The 21,636-nt window shown below is 58.5% G+C and overlaps 1 protein-coding gene across 1 annotated transcript in view; it reads left to right on the top strand.

The window, feature by feature from the left end:
* The window catches only part of GRID2IP (Grid2 interacting protein), a 34,193-nt gene extending 15,806 nt beyond the window's left edge, over positions 1-18,387 (top strand). Inside the window, exons 3-22 of the mRNA XM_032603918.1 lie at positions 845-1,093; positions 1,323-1,408; positions 3,931-4,000; positions 4,494-4,588; positions 4,920-5,103; positions 7,686-7,840; positions 8,851-9,006; positions 9,262-9,359; positions 9,539-9,656; positions 10,430-10,785; positions 11,200-11,616; positions 13,410-13,497; positions 14,291-14,368; positions 14,908-15,104; positions 15,432-15,587; positions 15,712-15,798; positions 16,668-16,797; positions 16,887-17,005; positions 17,900-18,064; positions 18,301-18,387. Of these exons, the coding sequence (XP_032459809.1) occupies positions 845-1,093; positions 1,323-1,408; positions 3,931-4,000; positions 4,494-4,588; positions 4,920-5,103; positions 7,686-7,840; positions 8,851-9,006; positions 9,262-9,359; positions 9,539-9,656; positions 10,430-10,785; positions 11,200-11,616; positions 13,410-13,497; positions 14,291-14,368; positions 14,908-15,104; positions 15,432-15,587; positions 15,712-15,798; positions 16,668-16,797; positions 16,887-17,005; positions 17,900-18,064; positions 18,301-18,372 (3,076 nt within the window). The 3' untranslated portion in view covers positions 18,373-18,387. The remainder of the gene's footprint in view (positions 1-844; positions 1,094-1,322; positions 1,409-3,930; positions 4,001-4,493; positions 4,589-4,919; positions 5,104-7,685; positions 7,841-8,850; positions 9,007-9,261; positions 9,360-9,538; positions 9,657-10,429; positions 10,786-11,199; positions 11,617-13,409; positions 13,498-14,290; positions 14,369-14,907; positions 15,105-15,431; positions 15,588-15,711; positions 15,799-16,667; positions 16,798-16,886; positions 17,006-17,899; positions 18,065-18,300) is intronic.
* The last annotated feature ends 3,249 nt before the right edge of the window (positions 18,388-21,636 follow it).

The following is a 21,636-nucleotide window of genomic DNA, read 5'->3' as shown; positions in this document are numbered from 1 at the left end:
CCCAACAAGGGACTGTGTGAACCTCCCCACTGCCTCTCATCACTTCCGGGGTGACTCCTTTTAGAGCAGGGTCCACAGTGCCTTCAGCTTTGAAGCCGAGCGCCTGGCTGGCACAGAGAGCAGAGACTTCCTAAAACATGTTGGACAAAGCAAGGAAGGCCAGTGTTGGGTGTTGAAGGGTGAGCCCGGTTTAGCTAGAAGAGCAGAGAGAGTGTGCTAGGTGGGGGCCACAGCCTGGGCAAAAGTGTACAAGACAGGACTGGATGTGGTGGTCCTGGTGCTTTCTGAGGTGGCAGCGGTAGAGAGGGCTGCTGGGAGAAGCAAGCTGGGAGCTGGGGAGTCTGATGAGGGTCTGGGCGAAGTCTGACCCCGGAGCAGATTGTGGCTTCAGTTTTCTCCAGCAGAGCTGCCTGGAATCAGGCAGGGAGATGGTGGGTGGTGGGGACCCCTATCTGCTGTTTGGCCTGGTGCGAGGGCATGAGATGAGGGAGTCTGGGAGAGGCCAGAGGTGGGAAGACAGAGGCAAGAGGAGGAACGGGTCCACGGACGGGCTTTGAGAGCACTGAAGGCCCCGAGGCCAGAGTAATGGGGACAGTGGGAACGAGACTTTCCCTGAAGTGCAGCAAGCAGGGCGCCGTGGCCTTTGTGTGGCCCGGGCCCGTTGGGGCGCAAGTCCGGGCACCGAGGGGGACACTTGGGGTGTGGGCTGCTGATTCCCCCGCCACCCTTGGGTGGAGGGGAGAGCCAAGGGCAGCGCCCACGAAGAGAAGTCTTTGGGCCGAGGTTTGCCGAGTTCAGGGCGCGATCAGGGGGCGCGCCCCGACTCTGCTGTCCTCGCCCGCAGGATCTTCATCCCCAAGAAGCACCGGGCGCGCTTTGACGAGGTGGTGTCTCAGGGTCTGCTGGGCAAGCTATGCCGCGCCCGGCGGGCGCAGGGCGCGCAGCGGCTGCGCCGGAGCCGCAGCGAGGAACGGCCGGAGCGCCTCCTGGTGTCCACGCGCGCCAGCGCCGCCCCGCGCCGCCCCGACGAGCCTCCCCAGCGCAAGGCCGCCTCTCTGCTCGGCAGCCGCGCCGGCCCCGGGGGCGCGCGCAGGTACCCGAGACGAGTGGGCGCGGGCTGCGGACGCCTCTCGGTCGGTGGGCTCGGCATGGAGACCCGGGCGGAGGGTGCGGGGGCGAAGCGAGGACACCTGGGGGTTGGGGTCCAGGAGAGGTGAAGGGGAGCGGGACACTGGACGTCGCCATCTCCTGCACCCCCCAGGCTCCTCTCCCCAGGGGAAGGCGCGCTGCCCACCCCCCACCCGCCCCTTCTTTCTCCCCAGGACGGTCCGAGTCTACAAGGGCAACAAGAGCTTCGGCTTCACGCTCCGCGGCCACGGACCTGTCTGGATCGAGTCTGTCCTGCCTGGTGAGGTGTGGGTGGGTTGTTCAGGATGGGGTGAGGGAGTCTGTTAGGCCAATGCTCAGCAGCCCCTCCCCCTTTCAGGTACCAACCTCAAGTAGCCTGTGTCCTCTGAGTGTCCCAGAGCAGCAGATCCAAATCACCCACCTTCCCCAGTCAGGACGAACCCCCTCCAAGTTCAGGGTCACCCCTGTGCCACGTGAGCCAAGTTCTCCATCCAGATCTTCCCTATGTCCACAGGGAGGGCAAGGGGCACTGCCTGAGACACGGGGGCAGCCGGGACAGAGCTGGTGCCCGCCCAGGCTGAGCCCCAGACAACATTCCCATTCCCTGGGAACTGGGCACTTGCTGGGCGGGCAGCAGGGCTTCAGGGCCTCTTCCCACTATCCAGCCCCCAGCCCCCCAAATCTGGACTCCCCTCCTCCTCCCAGCTGGCCAGCCCCTTCTTGCTCCTGGAATGGTGCATCTTGAAAAAGGCAGTCTTCTCAGTGAAGGAATTCCTTCTTCCCACCCTTCCAGTGGGGCGTTGAGGGGAGGGAGGGAAGAAACCCATTTATTGTGGAGGCAGCCCATTCCCTTGTGGAAGGTCTCCGTGGACAGACATGTCTCCTGGTACCGAATTGATCTCTCCCTCCCTGTAAGCAGCCCACAGGGCTGGGTCACCTGCTCTGTCCTGTCCCCATCCCCTCCCAGCACCTGAACACGATACGCCTAGTGAACCAGCCCCATCGGTGCCCCTGCTGATGCTGAGTTCTTTCTACCCTTCTGCATCTCACATCTCCAGTGCACGGATTTGTGAGAAGGGCTGTTCTGATCGCTGGGAAAGTGCCTCAGTGCCTTTGCATCACTGTTCCGGCCTTCGGATCATTCTGAGACCCAGTCCATCTTGGATTTGTACATCACTAAGTCATTGACACACTGTTGTAGAGAAAAGGCCCAAGGCTGCTCTCTGGGGAGCTTCCTCTAGACATGATTAATCTCTCCTCTTTGGATATGTCTCTTCCAACTTTGCCATCACCCCCACCCCCACCTCCCTGCCTCTCCCACATGTGTAGCCAGAGATACTTGGCCTGGGGCCATGTTAAAATCCAGGGATGCTGTTCTCCCCAACCCAACCTCCAGGCTGGTAACCCCATGCCTTCCTCGTCATAGGAAGCCAAACGGGTGCTTCGATGGGAGCTTTTACAGATGGGGATACAGGCTTGAGAGACTCTGGCAAATCAAGGACTAGAACCTGGGATCTCCTGACTCCTGATCCAGTGATCTTTCATCCCTTGCTACTACCTCTCTGGCCTTTCCACCCCAGCCTGGCCCAAGCTTCCAGGCAGGCCATGTTGGATTTGTCACCATCGCCCTTGCCCCCTTTTCAGTCCCCGGAAAAAAAAAAACCCCTGGCCCCCTCTGTCAGGAAGTCTTCCCTGATCATTCCCCTTCCTCTCCTGACAAATCCCACCTCAAGAGAGAACCAGTTGCTCACAGTCTGAGAGTATATTTAGGTATCTATCATTTCCCCCCACTTGCTTCCAGATCAAATTTAGAGTGATGAATAATGAAAGAGGCAGAAAGAAAAAAAGTCTGTATCCACAGGAGCAAACTTAGCAGCTCCCCCTTCTCCAGGTATCAGGTACTGGGTTAGGGCTGACCTGCAGGGCCATTAAGGCAGAGTGAGAATTAGCTGCTCCCACGTGCTGAAAATGTAGGTTTTATTATTAAGACATGGTGAGGTCAACAGGTCAGGAGATGACTGCCATTAAAAAGATGGTGTGTTACAGCTGCCAAGAGGAAGGGGCACGGCACACCATGCCACAAAGGGCCACACAGGGAAGCACCAGGATTGGTCACGAGGCAGAGGGAGCAAGAGAAAACGTGGGCAAGAGTCCTTTTTTTTTTTTTTTGTGAAGAAATGGGTGAGGCAGGGTAAGCCAGCTAAGCAGGTTTACCCGGACCGTGCGAGTCCCATAGAGGAAGGGTGGGGGAATGGGCTTAGGATTGGTTGGTTGGCACGGGAAAGATGCACTTGCAGACCAGTCGTGTACCATCTCTAGGGATTGGCTAGCCCTAGAGGGACAGTCCTTCCAGTGTCAGCAAGGTCCCAAGATGTCGAAACATGATTAATTCTTCATGTTTCCCAGCCTGAGGGAGGAGCCTCCCTCTAGACACATTTTCTCCTAGTGACAAAGGCACAGAGGAATTTATGTTGTGGACCTTTGTACGAGGGGTCGAGAATAGATTATAGAGTAGGGTCGTCTGCGGATGTGCACACCTTCCTTTTCTGCTCTCCTCCCCCAGCTCAGGGCTGACCAGTGGTCCACGCCGGGTCCCGAGCACTCCCACCCTCCCCAGGCTATCACTCCCTGCTTCGAGCAGCTGGGAGCAGAGGGGCGCTGGCTCTAATGTGGGACTGCTGGCCTGAATTTGGCTCTCCTCTGCCACCCGTCCCACTTCTCGCCTGTAAAACAGGAGGACGACACAGGGATCCCTGAGTGGGTCACTGCTCAGCTGACCGCACCCTCTCTCCTTGCTTCCAGGGAGCCCGGCTGACAATGCTTCCCTCAAATCGGGTGATCGGATCCTCTTCCTCAACGGACTAGACATGAGGTCAGAGGCTATTGGGGTCACTGGAGCTTGGTGGCAAACAGTCCCCAGGACTCCTGACTCTTGGGATACCCCGGCCATGGGCCTCTGACCAGCTGGTCCCCAGTTTGTCCCTCTTCTCACAGGAAGTCTTGAATCCACCCTCCCACCCTCTCCAGGATGTCAAATCGTCCTTCCAACCAGGAAACACCCCAGCTCCGTGCAGGGGGCACAGAGTTGAATGGATCATGTGTGTCTGACCCTTAAGAGGGGACCCTGCCCAGGGGTGGCATGGTCATGACCCCTTCTGTACCCAGAAGTGTCCAGCTGGCCCTGGGCCTGGAGCTTCTCCTGCAGAGGAGATTAACAAGCAGGAGAGGCAGGGCCCTGGCTTCTGGCCCTGGCCCAGCCGTGGGCTTGCTGTGTGGCCTCCACCGGCGGGACAGGGAGGTCTGGCGGGTGGCTTTGGGCAGAGCTCATCCTGGGCAGGCCCTCCTGGGCCATCTCTGCTCGGCAGGAACTGCTCCCACGACAAGGTGGTGTCCATGCTGCAGGGCAGTGGTGCAATGCCCACGCTGGTGGTGGAGGAGGGGCTCGTCCCATTCGCCAGCGGTGAGACCCCCACTGGCCCTTGGCCGCCTTGGCCCACATACCCTGCTGGGGTCGCCATGGGTGGGATTTATGATTCTACAGAGGACTCTGCTTGTCCCCCATCTCTGCAGCTTCCCTCTCCAGGTGGTGCTGTAAAACCCAGTGGGGTGGCCTCAGGGACGCTGCCTGGGGCTCTCCCTCCTCCCCCAATGGGGCACATCCCCAGGTGTGCCTCCCAATGCATGGCGCTCACCCCAGTTCGGGAGGTCCCCTGGCCCCAGCTGCCAGGAAAACCGCGCCTGGCCTGGGGACGCTGGGTCACCCGGGCCTCTCCTTCCCGTGGCCCCTGCAGACTCCGACTCGATGGATTCTCCCAACCCGTCGTCGGCACTCACCTCCCTGCAGTGGGTGGCGGAGATCCTGCCGTCCAGCATCCGGGTGCAGGGGAGGACCTTCAGCCAGCAGCTGGAGCATCTGCTCACGCCCCCCGAGCGCTATGGGGTCTGCCGGGCCCTCGAGAGCTTCTTCCAGCACAGGTGGCTGGGCCAGGGAGGGGGTGGGGACCTGCCCAGGGTAGACCCCAATTCCTGCCCGGTCTCACCATCGGGGTCTCCCTGCCTGAGCTTCCTAAGCCCCCTTCTCCCGAGGGAAGCTCAAAGGACCCGAGTTGGGGTGGGGACCATCGGGGCTGCCCTGGAACAAACCCTGACTCTGAAACCTCCTAGCCAAGTGCCCTGGGCAAGTCACAGCCTTCTCTGTAAAGTGAGGCAGGCGGCGACCCCCTGCAGGGTTGTTGGCGGGACCCTCACAACACCCCCCGCTATGGGCACTTGCCACCAGCCCCATCCTGTTAGGCTTGGTTTAGCACCTTTCTTTTTGCACCAGCAGCAGCAAGAGTGCTTATCACACGCCTTAACTTAGCCCAGAGGGTCGTTTCATGGTCCCTGCAAAGCCAATCACTTGTTCATTCCCTTTTTTTGTTTAAACAAAAATGTATATTTGTTGAAATATAATCCACATATCATACAATTCACCCATTTGAATGTACAATGCACTGGTTCTTAGTATATTCACAAACACATGTAACCGTCATCATACTCAATTTTAGAACACTTTCATCAGAAAGAAAGCCCCAGCCCTTTCACTGTTGCTCTCACCCCCTGCCACTCCTCCTTCACCTTAAATAACCACTAATCTACTTTCTGTCTCTGTAGACTTCCCTGTTCTGGACATTTCATATGATGGAATCATACAATATGTGGACTTTCATGTCTGGCTTCTTTCATTTAGCATGTTTTCAACATTCATCCAAGTTATAACACCCACAGTCGGTCCTTATATCCATGGGTTCTGCATCCATAGATTCAACCAACCACTGAACAAATATATTTGGAAAAAATTCCATAAAGTTCCAAACGGCAAAACTTAAATTTGCCAGAGTTCCCTGTTTGTTTTATGTTTTATTTATTTTTTTATAAATTTATTTATTTATTTATTTATTTTATTTATTTTTGGCTGCATTGGGTCTTCGTTGCTGCATGTGGGCTTCCTCTAGTTGTGGCAAGCGGGGGCTACTTTTCATTGTGGTGCGCAGGCTTCTCATGGCAGTGGCTTCTCTTGTTGCGGAGCATGGGCTGTAGGCACGTGGGCTTCTGTAGTTGTGGCTCGCGGGCTCTAGAGCGCAGGCTCAGTAGTTGTGGCGCACGGGCTTAGTTGCTCCGCGGCATATGGGATCTTCCTGGACCAGGGCTCGAGCCCATGTCCCTTGCATTGGCAGGCGGATTCTTAACCACTGAGCCACCAGGGAAGTTCCTCTCTGTGAGTCTTAGGTTCCAATTCCTTGTTGATTTTAGACATTGTAAATATCTTCTCCCATTTGCTACTCTACTGTTACTTCCATTATATCTAATATTTTGTGTGTGTGTGTGTGTGTGTGTGTGTGTGTGTGTGTGTGTTTGCGGTACGTGGGCCTCTCACTGTTGTGGCCTCTCCCGTTGTGGAGCACAGGCTCCGGACACGCAGGCCCAGCTGCCATGGCTCACGGGCCCAGCCGCTCCGCGGCACGTGGGATCTTCCCGGACCAGGGCACGAACCCGTGTCCCCTGCATCAGCAGGCGGACTCTCAACCACTGCGCTACCAGGGAAGCCCCATTATATCTAATATTAACAGCTCCAAGTTGTGCTTCTTTGAACAAGTATTCTTGATTTTGTATCATCACATTCAATACATTTGGGGCCTATGGCTTTGGCTTTTGAATTTTTGTTTAAGAAGTCCTTCCCTGCCCCTTGGTCAAAAGATATCTCCTGCATTATCTTCTATTAATTTTATAATGATACCTTCCACACTTTGGTCTTTTATCCACCTGGAGTTCACCTTTATGCGTGGTGTTACATGAGGATCAGTTTTATTTTTTCCATACAATGCAGCGATCAGCAAACTATTTCTAGAAACGTCCAGATAGCAAATATTTTAGGCTTTGCAGGTCATATAGTCTCCATTGAAACCATTCATCTCTTCTGTTGTAACTTGAGAACAGCCATAGACAAAATATAAACCATAGGCTTATATAAACCATGTTCTGATAAAACTTGCTTTACAAAAACAGGTGACAGGCCAAATTTTGGGCCTCGGGCCATCGTTTGCCAGTCCCTGATATAGTGAGTCAGCTTTCCTAACACTTTCTATACGTTTTAATCTTCACAACAGCTCTGCGTGGTAGATGCTTTCTTTTTTTTTGGTGCAGCACAACTTGTGGGATCTCCATTCCCCGACCAGGGATTGAACTCAGGCCACAGCAGTGAGTCCAGAATCCTAACCATTAGGCCACCAGGGAACTCCCCAGTAGATGCTATTTTTATCTCCCATTTTACAGAGGAGGAAACTGAGAGCAATTAGTAGCAAGAAAGGTCACTTGGCTGGTTAAGTGGCAGAGCTGGGATTTGAATCTGGGCAGCCTGTCCGCAAAGCCTACCTTCCTTCCCACTTCTCTGTCTTGGGGAGGAAGGGAAGGGCATGAGGCTGAATTCTGTGGCCTGGAAGTGCCCCCTTGTCCACCACCCTGCCCCCTCTGTTGAGCCCCTGAGTCATGAACTCCTTGCTCCTGCACGCCACCCCCAGGAACATCGACACCCTGATCGTCGATGTCTACCCGGTGCTGGACACGCCCGCCAAGCAGGTCCTCTGGCAGTTCATCTACCAGCTGCTGACTTACGAGGAGCAGGAACTCTGCCAGGAGAAAATCGCATGCTTCCTGGGCTACACGGCCATGACAGGTAAGCAGCCCCTCCCCCTGCCCAGCCCGCCAGGTAAAGGCCAGACACCTGCTGTTCTCACCTGTGAGGTATTACAGCCAACCCGGGCTCCTCCCACACACAGACGCACCCACTTGTCCTGGAGATGCACACCCAGCACACCGGGGCTGGTCCCACGCTTTGCCCACGTATGTGCTTTGCCAACTTGACCCTTAAGGCAGCATGACCTTAGACTTTAGACACCCCACCGAACGCCTAGGGTCTCAGGTTTCTCACCCACAAAATGAGGGTGACCACAGTGGCTGTGCTTTGCACCCTGGGAAGTGTGGCACAGATCAAGAAGTTCACGTGGACACTGTTTACAGACCTGGATTGTGAGCGCACGGCCAGGTCACACCTGCCTAGTGTGCTCTGGAGCCCACAGACTCACACAAGGGCCTACGGGGCCCCGTGCAGCCTCAGCTCCCCGCTGCTGCCCCGTCACTGGGTGCCCCCGTGCCCACACCACGCACGCGCTTCATCACTCGGCTGCGGGCATCGAAAGTGGGCTAAACCCTGGGCACCTGCCGTTCGCCTGCCCGTCTCTGTGCTGGCCCTTGTGCGCTCACCAACCCTAGTCCTGGGGACCCAGAGTTTGTTGGGGGGTTGAGGGTTTGAGCTCAGGTGCAGGCTGGGCAGCAGATGTCCCACACATCTGCCCTGACCTGGAACCTTCCATTTCACTCTGCAGGCCCCTAGGGGCAGCAGCGCCTGCGTGTTGAGACCTGGGAATCAGGGAGTCCTAGGCTCTCGGCATGAGAAGGGGCCCTGAGGGTGGGTTGTGGCCACCTCCGCCCAGCCTCTATCCTCAGGCTGGCACCACCCCCATGTACCTCCTGTGCCCAGAGCCCTGCCTCTCACCCTAGGGTTCCCAGCTGTCCTAGAGCCGAGCAGGCCCAGGCTCACAGGTGGGTGCCCTCACCCTCCCTGTGTTTGGAGGCTCCTTGTCAGGCTGAGAGGACAAGGGGCCTGTCTCCCCTTTGGTCCCACAGCAGAGCCAGAGCCCACACTGGACCTGGAACCCGAGCCGGAGCCGGAGTCGGAGCCGGAGCCAGCGCCCGAGCCCCAACCACGGAGCTCCCTGAGGGCCTCCTCCATGTGCCGCCGCAGCCTCCGGTCCCAGGGCTTGGAGGCCAGCCTCAGCTGTGGTGAGGCCCCGGACCAAAAGGCTGGAGTGGGTGAGAGGGCGCGACAGGGCTCAGTTTTCCCACCTGCAAAATGGGCTTGGCGAGATGAGACATCCCTGGGAACGGGCTGAGCAGTGGCCCCTCTGGGCCCACAGGGCTTGGCGGTCCTTTCTCCAGAGGCCCTCGCTGGGTCTGGGCTGGGGCCTGAGTCTTAGAGCTCAGGGGTGGTCACTAGACCCCCGTGTTGTGGACTTGGCCCTCCTGATTCCCCGGCAGGGCCCAGCGACTGCCCGGAGATGCCTCTTCCTCTGATCCCAGGCGAGCGCCAGGCGGGCGATGGCACATCCCTCCCCGAGACCCCCAACCCCAAGATGGTGAGACCTTCTCTCTGCCCTGCTTTTGGTGTCAGTGGGGAGCTGGGAATGGGTGGCCCACGGAGCTGGGGCAGACCCTGGCCTCCCAGGCCACCCAGGCCTGGCCTCTGAGGCCACGTTAGGGCCACATGGGGGAGGTAAGGGCAGGTTGGACCCATCCCCACCTCCTCTCCCCAAAGATGTCGGCTGTCTACGCAGAGCTTGAGTCCCGGCTGAGCAGCAGCTTCAAAGGGAAGATGGGGACCACCTCCAGATCCCGTGCCTCCCCACCAGTGCCCAGCATGGCAGGCACAGAAGGTAGGGGCTCGCCAGCCCCGGCTCCCGAGGGCAGCTCTGGCCTCCGGCCTCCCGGCTGGCTGGCTGGGTGTTACCACCACCTCCAGGCATATCCCTGGACCTCCCTCTTCGCTCCATGGCTATGGGACTGAATGCTGGGGAGCCCTGGCAACCTCCATAGCTAGGGGCCATCAAGGTCCGGGTTGTCCTGGCCCCTCCCATGTCCCCTCTGATCCTCACCTCTGCTATGGATCTAGAAAAGCAGAGGGCCGCCCCCATAGGAGTCTCCAAGTTCGCATGTGACTGTCCGATAGACTATGAAGCGCACGCATTTTGCTCTGTGAGTGGCACAGCTGGGAAGATGGTTCTTCACAGACACACATGGTGGTTTCTCGGCAGTTCAGAAGGCAGGACCCCTGGGTGATGTTTCTGTGAGCCAAGGGCTTGCTGGGTGCGGGAGGTGCCCCATGACCTTTGGTCTGGAGACCCCCTCACCCTTGACTTGTGTTCAGTGGGTTCCAGGTGGGACCGTGGGATCCTGTGTAAGATGAGCTGGGGTCTGCCTGTCCTGGGGCCAAGCAGTACTCCCCCGGCCCACTCCGGCCTTTGATCACCCTAAGGGAAGCCTGGGGACGCAGCGTCATCCAGGGTCTTCCTGCACTGTGTCCAGAGGAGGAAAGGAAGGTGTCCAGGGACACAGAGCCAACCCGCCCTGGGGCCCCTCCCCTCCAGCCCGCACCTGGAACCCAGGTACTGACCCAAGAGGGGTCCTCACGTTCCATCCCCCACCCTAGGACCCAGGACCCTGTCCAGCGTCTCGTGGCCCAGCGAGCGGCTCCTGCCCTCCCCCTGCTACTACCCACTGTGCTCAGAGGGCCTGGCCTCCCCCAGCAGCTGCGAGTCCCACCCCTACGCCAGCTTGGACAGTAGCAGGGCGCCCTCCCCACAGCTGGGCCCCGGGCCCCTCCGCTCCAGCAGCACCCCCAGCCCGGACCCCGGCCGCCCGCCCAGCCGCAGGAAGCTGTTCGCCTTCGCTCGCCCTGTGCCAAGCCGGGATACTGACCGCTTCCTGGGTGCGCTCAGTGAGCAGCTGGGGCCCCGGGTCACCATCGTGGATGATTTCCTGAGCCCTGAGAATGACTACGAAGAGGTGAGCACGCGGGCAGATGTGCAGGGTACGGGGGCCTACGTGGGGACGGTGTCCACAGGCTCCTGCAAGAGGCCTGCCGCCCTGGGGATGTGCCCCAGGCTCCCCCTCTCCCTGCCCCAGTCCGTCCTAGAATCTGTCCCAGGACGCCCCGCTCCCTGGCTGCAGCTATCCCACCCTGGGCTCAAGCTAGGACCCTGTTTGTCCAAGGCCGCCCCATATGCCCTGTCTCAGGTTCCCTACACTCTGTCGGGCTGTCGCACCACAGCCTCAGGCTAAGCCCCCAGCCTCTCCTGTCCCATCCCCGGGCCATGCCACCCCCTGCCCCAGACTACTCCACTCTCCCTCACCTTGGCCCAGGCTCCAGTCTCCCTGGGCCCAACCTGACCCTCCCCTTGCCTTGCTCTGTCCCCCCAGATGAGCTTCCACGACGACCAGGGCAGCTTCGTCACCAATGAGAGGAGCAGTGCCAGCGAGTGCGTCAGCAGCAGTGAGGAGGGCAGCTCCCTGACCTACTCCTCCATCTCCGACCACATCCCCCCGCCCCCACTCAGCCCCCCGCCACCGCCACCCCTTCCCTTCCATGACCCCAAGCCCGGCTCCCGCACCCCTGATGGCCCCTGGGGCCCCGCTCCGATGCTGGCCAAGCCCCTCACCCAACTCAGCCACCCAGTCCCTCCACCACCCCCGCCACCCCTGCCCCCACCTGTCCCCTGTGCGCCCCCCATGCTGTCCCGGGGCCTGGGCCACCGCCGCAGTGAGACCAGCCACATGAGCGTCAAGCGCCTGCGGTGGGAGCAGGTGGAGAACTCGGAAGGCACCATCTGGGGACAGGTAGGTGACCCGGGGGCCAGGAAGGCACCATCTGGGGACAGGTAGGTGACCGGGGGCCAGGAGTGCTCTGCGCCGGGGGAGGTGGTCTGGGCAGCAGCAGTGAAGGCAAGACCCTTCTCCAGGCCTCTTCCAGCGTCAGCTGAACATCCTCTGGTCCCTATGCTGAGCAGAGGATGAATGAAGGCCCAGCCCATGAACACGCCCACCCTTGGTGGCTGACACAGGCACCGAAGCTCAATCTGTGTCCCTAAGCCAGTGACACACTGGGGACATCCAGAAACAGCACCACACTCACCCTTGAAACCTATCACTTGAGATTTGAATAGTTCCCTTAGGCTCTTAGAGCCAAGAGAAGGACATCTGGTTAGAGAGTCACAGACCTTCGAACTGTCTGCCAGTCTACGATCAGTAGTTTATTCACAGGAGCCAAGACTGAAGGATTCTTAAAAGGGCAGCTGTTCCAAACCCCTGCACACCAGCCTCCACCCTTTCACTCTGATGCTTGAACTTCCTCCCAAACAACACTGCCAATAGATACTTGAACCCCTTTAGTGATGGGGAGCTCACTACCCGTCAAGGCATCCCTTTCCTCACTGGACAGTTTTCACCATCCATCCTTGTATTGCTCTGAAATTTTGTCTCACCAAGATTCCCATGTCCTGCTTTCTGTCCTGCCCTTTGAAATCAGGCAGAGCAAGTATATTTCCTTATCCACAGACCAACCAGCCTGTCCCATGAGCAAGGTTCACCCCATCCCTGTTCTTTAGGTCATTCCCCTAGTGTGTCGTTTCTAGCCTCATAGTCTGTCAAAGGGCAGGTCCCAAATGGAACTCCTAATGGGGCTTCACCAGTTCAGAGGAGAAAACAGTGCTCTCATCTCCTTTGACCTGGACATCATACTCCTTTTAACATGGCCTGGGAACCCTCCAGCTTCTGGGGCTGCCCCATCGCAGTGCTCATTCCCACCGTCATCCTCAACCCTAGTCCCTTCCTCTTCTTGGGACCAACAGCATGTCCTTAACATGCAGCCACACTCCACTGGGGCATGCTTGTCATTTTTTCCCATTGCCACTTCCTGGGTCCCAGTCCTGTCTCCTGCCTTCCCAGCCAAGTTGGCATGAGCCCACACCTCTAGGGAAGCTTTCCATGTTGCTGATAGACAAAGTCACAAACTGGGACCTACTGGGTCCCCTGGAGACCTCACTCCTACCAGCCTCAGATGGTCCTTGAAGCCTTGCTCTGAAGAGTGGTCTTTCCACTGGATTCTGAAGGTGGACACAGGGACAGAAGTCATGCACATGGCCAAGTCCAAATCCACACCAGGTGTCCCTGGCCTGCAGCCATGGCCCTTCTAGACTGTCACCTCTCACCCAGGTCATTTGTTAAAACCACCTGTCCAGTTCCTAGCTCCTGGCATTTCCCTGCTTTAGTTTCCCCAGAATCGGGAACCCAGAGCAGCTCTGGTGAACTCACTCAAAACAGACCCAGACCCCTTAAGCCTCCTTGGTGGGCTCCAGCCCCTTTGGAGCCCCTCTACCCCCTGCCCCAGCGCAACTTGCTGGCTTCTGCATGGAGAGTGCTACCGGTGTGAATGGTGTTGACCACAAGAGGGGCCGGCTCACCGCCTGGTAACTTGGATGATTTAGCTTCTCCTGCAGTCTCCTCCTGCCGCTGGGTTTATCCCAGGGCTTGACGGAGGCTCTCCCTCCTGGAGCTCACAAGGCAGCCCTTAGAGGGTGGGGGAGGTGGAGGGCGGCAGTTCTTCCTCGCTCTGAACCTCCCCTCCCTCGCAGCTCGGGGAGGACTCTGACTATGATAAGCTGAGCGACATGGTGAAGTACCTCGACCTGGAGCTCCACTTTGGCACCCAGAAACCTGCTAGTGAGTGGCCTGAGGGCCCTAGGGGAACCCAGATACCAGGTCCTCTGTGGCAGCCCACCCACTACCTTCTGTGGCGTCCCAGGGCTTAGAGTCCCCAAGGTCTGCACGGACCGCCATTTATTTACTGTGTCCCTGAGTTATTGAACTTCTCAGAGCCTCAGGTTTCCTACCTCAAAATGGAGATAATAAGAGCTGACATGTGTTGCATGCTTACCAAATGTCAGACACCCTTGTTTCTAAATTAATCCTGTGACAATTCTGTGAGGTAGGGACTGTGATCCCCCTATCCTCCTGATGAGGAAGCACAAAGGGGCTAGGTAATTTGCTCCGAGTCACACAGCCACAATAAGGTAGACAGATATCCCTTCCAAGTCTCTCTCTCCCATTACCCCTCTCAGGGTATCTCCCTGTAGTTGTTGGGTGGGGCTCCAGGCAGCCAGGGATACTGTGTGTGGAAAGTGGTCCCGGGATTGAAGAGAAAGGCCGCTGTCCGTCCAGGAAGCATCTGCAAGGTCGAGAGGTGATTGGTTCTCCTTATGGGGCCAGCTCAGTCCCAAGGGCCCAGGGGAGAGAGGATGGGGGGCGGGGGGCGGACACACGCCACATCACGCACACTGTGTTAGACTGGACCCCAGAGTCCATGAGTGAGGGGAGTGTGGACACGTGGAGCTGATTCAGTCAAGTCCATGGTCAGGGGCGTCTGGGCTGTGGGTTGTGGCCACACCCCTCCTGGGCCCTCGCACGGCAGCCTCAGCATAGCGTCCCCTCATTAAACCATCAGTTTCCCTTCCAGAGCCGGTGTCCGGGCCTGAGCCCTTCAGGAAGAAGGAGGTGGTGGAGATCCTGTCCCACAAGAAGGCCTACAACACCTGTGAGGGGCTGGGGGTGCCGGGTGGTTGTGGGGGGGCACGACGCGACCCCCCACCGGGCCACCGAGCCTTGGATCCACCCCGGTGGATGATCGAGATTAGGCCGTGGGGGCCCCAACACCTGCCTCCCGCGCGGTGAAGACCCTCTCCCAGGTCCCACGGCCAGCCCGATCCCACCGGGCGCAGGTGCCGGCCTTGGCTCCACCCCCATCGGCCCCGCCCTCATCCTGTAATCGGCTCCCCAGTTCCGGCCACGCCTCCAACCGCATACCCTACTGTCCCCGTCTCAGGACCCTCCCTAGTTCCCTGGCCCCAACTCCGCAGGCCCCGCTCAATTCCGGGTCTGTCTCTTTGAGAGCCCCGCCCTCGCCCCTCAATAGGTCGCGGGAAGGACCCTCCCCTCCTCTGGGCAGGCTCCTGCTCCGCCCCGGTTCCTGGCCCCCCGTCCCCCGACACACCCAGGAGCCAGGGTGGATCTTGAAGCCCCGCCCACTCCCCGCCCGGGCCCTGCCCCGGCTCACCCTCGCGGCCCCGCCCGCAGCCATCCTGCTGGCGCACCTGAAGCTGAGCCCGGCCGAGCTGCGGCAGGTGCTAATGAGCATGGAGCCCCGGCGCCTGGAGCCCGCGCACCTGGCGCAACTGCTGCTCTTCGCGCCAGACGCCGACGAGGAGCAGCGCTACCAGGCCTTCCGCGAGGCGCCCGGCCGCCTCAGCGAGCCCGACCAGTTCGTCCTGCAGGTGCTGCGGCCGTGACCCCCGCCCGGGGTCAGGGGTGGCTGCCCAGCGGCCTCGGCCTCCTTTTGTCGCGGCTTTCGCTTTGTGCCTTTGTGCGTGGGTCTCGCTCCCCTCCCGCCACCGCGTTCACGCCTCTGAGTCCCGGTTTTACACCTGTAACAGCCAGTTCTCACTCAGGGTCCAAGGTAGATGGGATGAGGGTGCCCCCTAGAGGTTGTGCTTGTTTTCCTAAGGGAATACCGGGCAGCCCGCTGACCCTCACCCCAGGCTGCCCCGGGGCAGCGGGTCTCCTGGCGGGATGGATGAATCCTGGCCCTGCCTTCCTGTCAGATGCTGTCGGTTCCCGAGTACAAGACCCGCCTGCGCAGCCTCCACTTCCAGGCCACCCTACAGGAGAAGACAGAAGAGATCCGGGGCAGCCTGGAGTGCTTGCGCCAGGCCTCCCTTGAGCTCAAGAACAGCCGGAAGCTCGCCAAGATCCTGGAGGTCAGAACCGCCCCTTCTCAGATCACTCTACCTGCCCCTCTGTCCCCTGGGGCTTCCAGCCTGGAGGTTCATCCTGAGAGGAGCCAGGGCGTGGGGTAGGACCTGCCCACCCTTCTCTCCACAGTTTGTGTTGGCTATGGGCAACTATCTCAACGATGGACAGCCCCAAACCAACAAGACCACGGGCTTCAAGATCAACTTCCTGACGGAGGTGAGGGGGCCTGTCAGACAGTCACTGATTTGTTTGCTCTACCTTTGAGGCCCTTCCCCACCCCCGTCCCCCCCCCACCCCGGAGGAAGAGCTGGCTGCCCTCAGGCCAGGATGTAACAGAAGCAAAGTTTGGGGGTTGAGGGGATGGGGGGACAAGGTGGCGTCTCCAAGCCAAGCCTCAAGATCTAGAAAAATGGAGTGGTGGGAGAAGAGAAGGGCAGGGAGGGAAGGCTCCAGGAGGAAGGGGCGAGTCCCACCTGGTGGATTCTGTGCCCTCAACACCACCACCACCACCATCAGGCCAGTCCTACCCCAGAAAGATCTAGGATCAGAGAAGGGACAACTCAAATATCCAGCCTTTCCCCTGTGTTTCTGGGACTTTTCCCCCATGACGTCTTCGGGTGTTTTCAAAAAGAGAAAGAAAAACTCCCTTTATAGATATGAATGGTTTAGGGTGTCTGAGGCTCAGATGTGCCACAGATGGTTCCAGAAAACCACAAAAGGGAAGAACTGTGAGTGATGCTCCCCGCTTTCCCTGGGGTTAGAGAATTTTGGGCTCTATCTTTTGATAAGGGCAAACTCACAAGGACAGAAAAACCTAGGGTCGTCCCCTAGCTGGGGGCTGGGGGCCTGGTTCCTGGGGGTCTCAAAGATCTGGGCCAGGAAACAGGCCTGTGGCATCCCAGCAGATGAGAGCTTCAGAGTTAAGGATTACTAGCCATCAGCTTATGAGCTTTGGAGTTGGAGAGTTTTGGGGGCCAGGAACTGACGCCACAGCCCAGGGGAAGCAGGGAGGAGAGCACTTGAGGCCGTGTGACCAGGAATCTGATGGGGTCCTTGAGGAAGATATATGTTGGGGTCACTTGCAGCTGAACTCCACCAAGACGGTGGATGGGAAGTCCACCTTCCTGCATATCCTTGCCAAATCGCTGAGCCAGCACTTCCCCGAACTCCTGGGCTTTGCTCAGGACCTGCCCACCGTGCCTCTGGCTGCCAAAGGTAGGCTCGGTGGATGGGTAGGGAGGCAGAGGCACCGCTGTCCTGGGCTGGGAGGGCAGCCCCACGAGGCTCTGTTGCCTACCCTACAGTGAACCAACGGGCCCTGACCAGTGACCTGGCTGACCTCCACGGCACCATCAGTGAGATACAGGCCGCCTGCCAGAGCATGTCCCCCACCAGCGAGGACAAGTTTGCCGTGGTCATGGCGGTATCCTGTCCCAGTGCCACAGTGGACCCTGGGCGGGGGGGTCAGGTAGAGCTGGCTGTAGCTCCAGTGGCCAGCAGAGATTCTGGGCAGAGGCTGCTCTGGGTCCAGGGGTTCTGGAAGGGGGTCCGCCTTAGGTCATTTAGAATCTAAGTGCTTATGTCAAGTCTGTGTGTAACTGAGAAGGAGGAGCTCTTTTTTTTTTTTTTTGCGGTACGCGGGCCTCTCACTGTTGTGGCCTCTCCCTTGCGGAGCACAGGCTCCAGACGCGCAGGCTCAGCGGCCATGGCTCACGGGCCCAGCCGCTCCGCGGCATGTGGGATCTTCCCGGACCGGGGCACGAACCCGCGTCCCCTGCATCGGCAGGCGGACTCTCAACCACTGCGCCACCAGGGAAGCCCAAGGAGCTCTTCTGATTGGCTACATTGCCCCCTCTGTCCTCGGGGGTGGCAGAGTCCAGACTTAAGTCACAAGATACAGGGAGAGGCTTGTCAGACTTGTCAGGCCTGGCCAGTCAAAGGCAGTCAGGAGAGGGGAATATTCCAACTGAGCACAGACAGTGACAAATGCTATAGAAAAAGAGAAACAGAGAAAGTGGGCCACTCTAAGTGGGTGGTTGGGGAAGAGAGGGTGGTAGCATCTGAGCAGAGCCAGGAGGGAAGAGAGAGCTGCCCCACAGAGAGAGGAGCAAGTGAAAGGCCTAAGGCTGGACTGGACGTGGCAGGTGTCAGGACGAGCTTGGAGGGCAGTGGGCAAAGGGACTGGAGCCTCTGACCAGGGCATGGTGCCCAGGTGAGCAAAGGGCCTGGGGTAGACTGGAGTGGTCGCTGTTTGGGTCACTTCCCCGGGGACCTGCCCCAGGGACCTGGGGCAGTTTCCTTAACAGAGGCCCATCAGTCCTTCCTGGAGACAGCCCAGCCGGTGCTGCGGGCGCTGGACGGGCTGCAGCGGGAGGCCATGGAGCAGCTGGGCAAGGCGCTGGCTTTCTTCGGTGAGGATTCCAAAGCCACCACTTCCGAGGCCTTTTTCGGCATCTTTGCGGAGTTCATGAGCAAGTTCGAGGTGAGCCACGGTGGGAGGCCCTGAGGAGAGAGCAGGGCCATAGGTCCAACGAGGGGGGTTCCTCTGTGAAGCTCGGGGTGGGAAAGGGCCCCTAGTGAGTGACACGCTCCCCCAGTGGGGCGGAGCCAGTAGGCTTCCGCCCCGGCGAGGGAGGGGGTGGGGGGAGACGACGCAGGGAGGGGGCGGTCCCGGGACCACCGACCAACCCTCGTCCCCACGTGCTCCTCCCTCCCCAGCGAGCGCTCGGCGACCTGCAGGCCGGGGAGGGCACACGCGGCTCTGGGATGGTTTCGCCCCTCTCCTGGTGACGGCGGCGGCCTCGCGTCCTCGGCGGCCCGAGCGCGGAGCGGACGCCGCCCGCGTGGCTCGGAGCGGCCCGGGTGCGGGAGTGGGGCCCAGCCACGCGCGCATCTCCAGCTATCTCAGCCGTCGAGCTCCGGCCGCCCTCGAAGGTGCGGAGACCCCTTCTTGGGGCCGAGCCCGGGGCTCCGAGGGTTGGGAGCGCGGGGACGGAGCCGGCACGCCGACTCCCCGGGACGCGTGAACTACCCGCCGCCAGGTCCCGCCGGCTTCCCGCGCCTTGTCCACTCCCCCTTCTCCGCCCCACCCCCGCCCCCTCCCCGCTCCCGGGCCTTCCAGCAAGGGCTGGCTGTGCACGCCCTCAGGACCTAGGGGTCCCGGGGAGGGGCCGCTGCCACCAGCCGGTGGATTCCGAGATGGCTGCGGCACTAGGGCGGCGTCTTGGCCAGAGGGTGCCCGGCCCCAAGGAAGGCCGTCTGAACCTCTCCTGAGCCTGCTCCCAGTGTGCCCAGGGGACGCCCTCGCGGAGCACGGACCCCGCAGACCTTAGACTGTGGAGAAGGAGGCAGACGCCCTTGAACATGCCACACCAGTGAGCACGATGAGGCCTGGAGGTCTCTCACCCAGCCCAGGGCCTCCTGGACTACTTGGACGAAGGCAGGCAGGCTGGAAGGAGAGCCCCAAGTACAGGGACCTGGGGGAGGGGGGGTGGGTGTGCACCTAGCCTGGGTCTTGGAAGCCAGAAGAAACCTCAGCTGGCTGCAGAGGAGAGGGCTGGACTGGAGAAGGCAGGAGACAAGCTGGGCAGAGATACAGGAAAGCATTAGGAAGACTATATCAGACTGCAGAATTGAAGTTTTCACCCAGCAGACAAACTGAAATCCAGTTTAGAAGTGGTTACTTGGAAGTGGGGAGTCTGGGAGTGGGAGGGGGGATGTCACGGTAGGGCAGAGAGAGCAGAGAGCTGCTCGGGTGATGGATGAGCGGGACTTGGTGGCTGGCTGCCAGGTTTCTCACCTGGGTGGGTGGCGATGATGGCGTTCCCTGGAACAGGCCGTGTGAGCAGAGCAGGCTTAGAGGCAGTAACACCACCTGGGACATATTTGGGATCTCAGAGTCTGTTTTACATGTGTGTCTGGAGCCCCTGGTGAGGACTGGGGATAGAGGAGGGAGCTACCTGGATGCTGGGAGCAGAGGGATGCTGGGGGCATCCTTTCCTTTCTTTGTTTCACCCTTTCCATTCTCCAATCGACAAATCCTGGATCAGGCAGCTTCCCGTTACCTCTTCCCTTAACTTTCTTCCAGAGAAGTCTGAAATGGACTTTAGAAACCATCTTCTGGCTTTTTTTCCCTCCAGTATGATTGAATAGCTGGTGTTGCCCCTGGACAGTATTCGGGACCCATCCAGTTCTACCCGGTCTCCCACAGACCCCTCGTTGAGGCCATGTATGTTCTTCCTTTGTTCCCCGCTCACAGCCACCATATAAAAATATCTAAACCAAATTGTGTAATTCAGGTGGGGGAAATGAACCCAGATTTGGCTAGTGGAGGGCATTTCTCCCCAGCAGCTCAAGCTGGATAATTTCCATAACTTCCCAAAGCCTTCGTCTCTGAGAAACATGTCAAAAGGTCCATTAAAATCCTGGTATGAGATCCGTAGAGACTGTAGACTCCACCAGGCTATGAATAGGCATGACCCTCCAGGCCCAGGTGTCCTGTATGGCATTTTTCCGCAAATTAGAAACACACACCCTCTTCAGGTAGATCCAGCCCCACGCCAGGGGACTCAGGTTGGCAAGCCAATCGCTAGCTGGGTTTTCTCCCTATAATGCCTTGTAACTGTTACCTATTTCCCACACAATGCTGTGTAACAAACTGTCCCAAAACTCAGTGACTTAAAACGGCAGCCACTACTGCTCTTGAGTCCATGGGTCCTGCTGGGCAGTTCTGATCCGAGCTGGGCTCAGTGGACTCACCTGGGTGTCTGTAGTCTTCTGTGGGTCAGCTGGGCAGCTTTGCTAGTCATGCAGGGCTCTTTCCATGTCTGGGGCCTTGGTTGGGACAGTTGAGATGGCTTCATGTGGTCTCTCATCCTCCAGCCAAATGGCCAGGACAGTTCACATGGTAAGGTCAGGGGCCTAAGAGAACAAGCAGAGACACAGAAGACCCCTGGAAGCCTAACCTCGGAACTGTCACACCATCCCTTCCACCACGGTATATTGTCAAAGCAAGTGACAAGTCCAGCCCAGATTCTAGGAGAGGGGAAATAGGCTCCCCTCTTGATGAGAGATGCTGCAGAACTACATGGCAGAGGGTGTGGATTCAGGGTCAGGTAGAGAGTCAGGGCCATTGTTGCCATCAGTGTACCACGTACCTCCGTGGCCAGGCACCCTGGTGCACATCCCAGCCTCCTTCAAATCCTCAAGCGGCCCCCGGTCCTCGCTGGACCAGCACAGCACTGATTACTCATCTTCATGTGTCCTGCAGGTGCCATGCTTTTCATTCTCTCTTACCTAGGCACCCATGAGTTACCTGACTTCTCTCCAGATACACTAAGTCCAGGGTCACAGTGGTCTGTGCCTGCACCTGCCTAGCAACCAGTCTCCCTTCTGCTGGCGAAAACTCCCTGTTTTTCCTTTGGGAAATTATCCCTCCTCTGCTCCCAGGCCTTGGAGTGTTGCTGATTGGATTAACGATGATCTTGTGACTCTGGTTGGGTGGCTCAGAGTCAATTCAAGACTCAAGTTGGAAGTGTTTGGAAAAGGAGGCTCCTTACTTCTGGATGAATTGTTGGGTGTAACGAGGGTGGAATCCTGGAAGGGGCTGCCAGGACTACCACGTGGAGGGCACCTGCCTGGGTGTAAAACCAATACAGAAGAAAAGGAGAGAAGACCACTCCATCCATCTCTTGTCCCTGGATCCAGCTGTGCCTGAAGCAGACATCCCAACTTTTCAGTTTCCAAGCCAACAAATTCTGCCACCACGTGTGAATTTTTTTAATTTCTTTTAATTTTTTGGCTTAGGCTGGTTTGAATGGGTTTCTGTCACTTGCAATATTAAGAGGGTTGACTAACATACTCATCAACAGATCGTTATAGATATTCAGTCTTTTAACATTCTCAGTGCATTCTCTTCCTTCATAAATGCAATCGCCAATACTATTTGACTGCCTACCATGTGCCAGCCACGATGCTGGGTGCAGATAACCTTATGGGTCAGCCTGTCTGAGTTTCGTTTCCCAGGGTTCTATTTCATGGTGATTCTACACCCAA

This window comes from Phocoena sinus, chromosome 15 (assembly GCF_008692025.1).
Source record: "Phocoena sinus isolate mPhoSin1 chromosome 15, mPhoSin1.pri, whole genome shotgun sequence".
Lineage (NCBI taxonomy): Eukaryota > Metazoa > Chordata > Mammalia > Artiodactyla > Phocoenidae > Phocoena > Phocoena sinus.
This window is presented reverse-complemented; position numbering and strand designations above follow the sequence as displayed.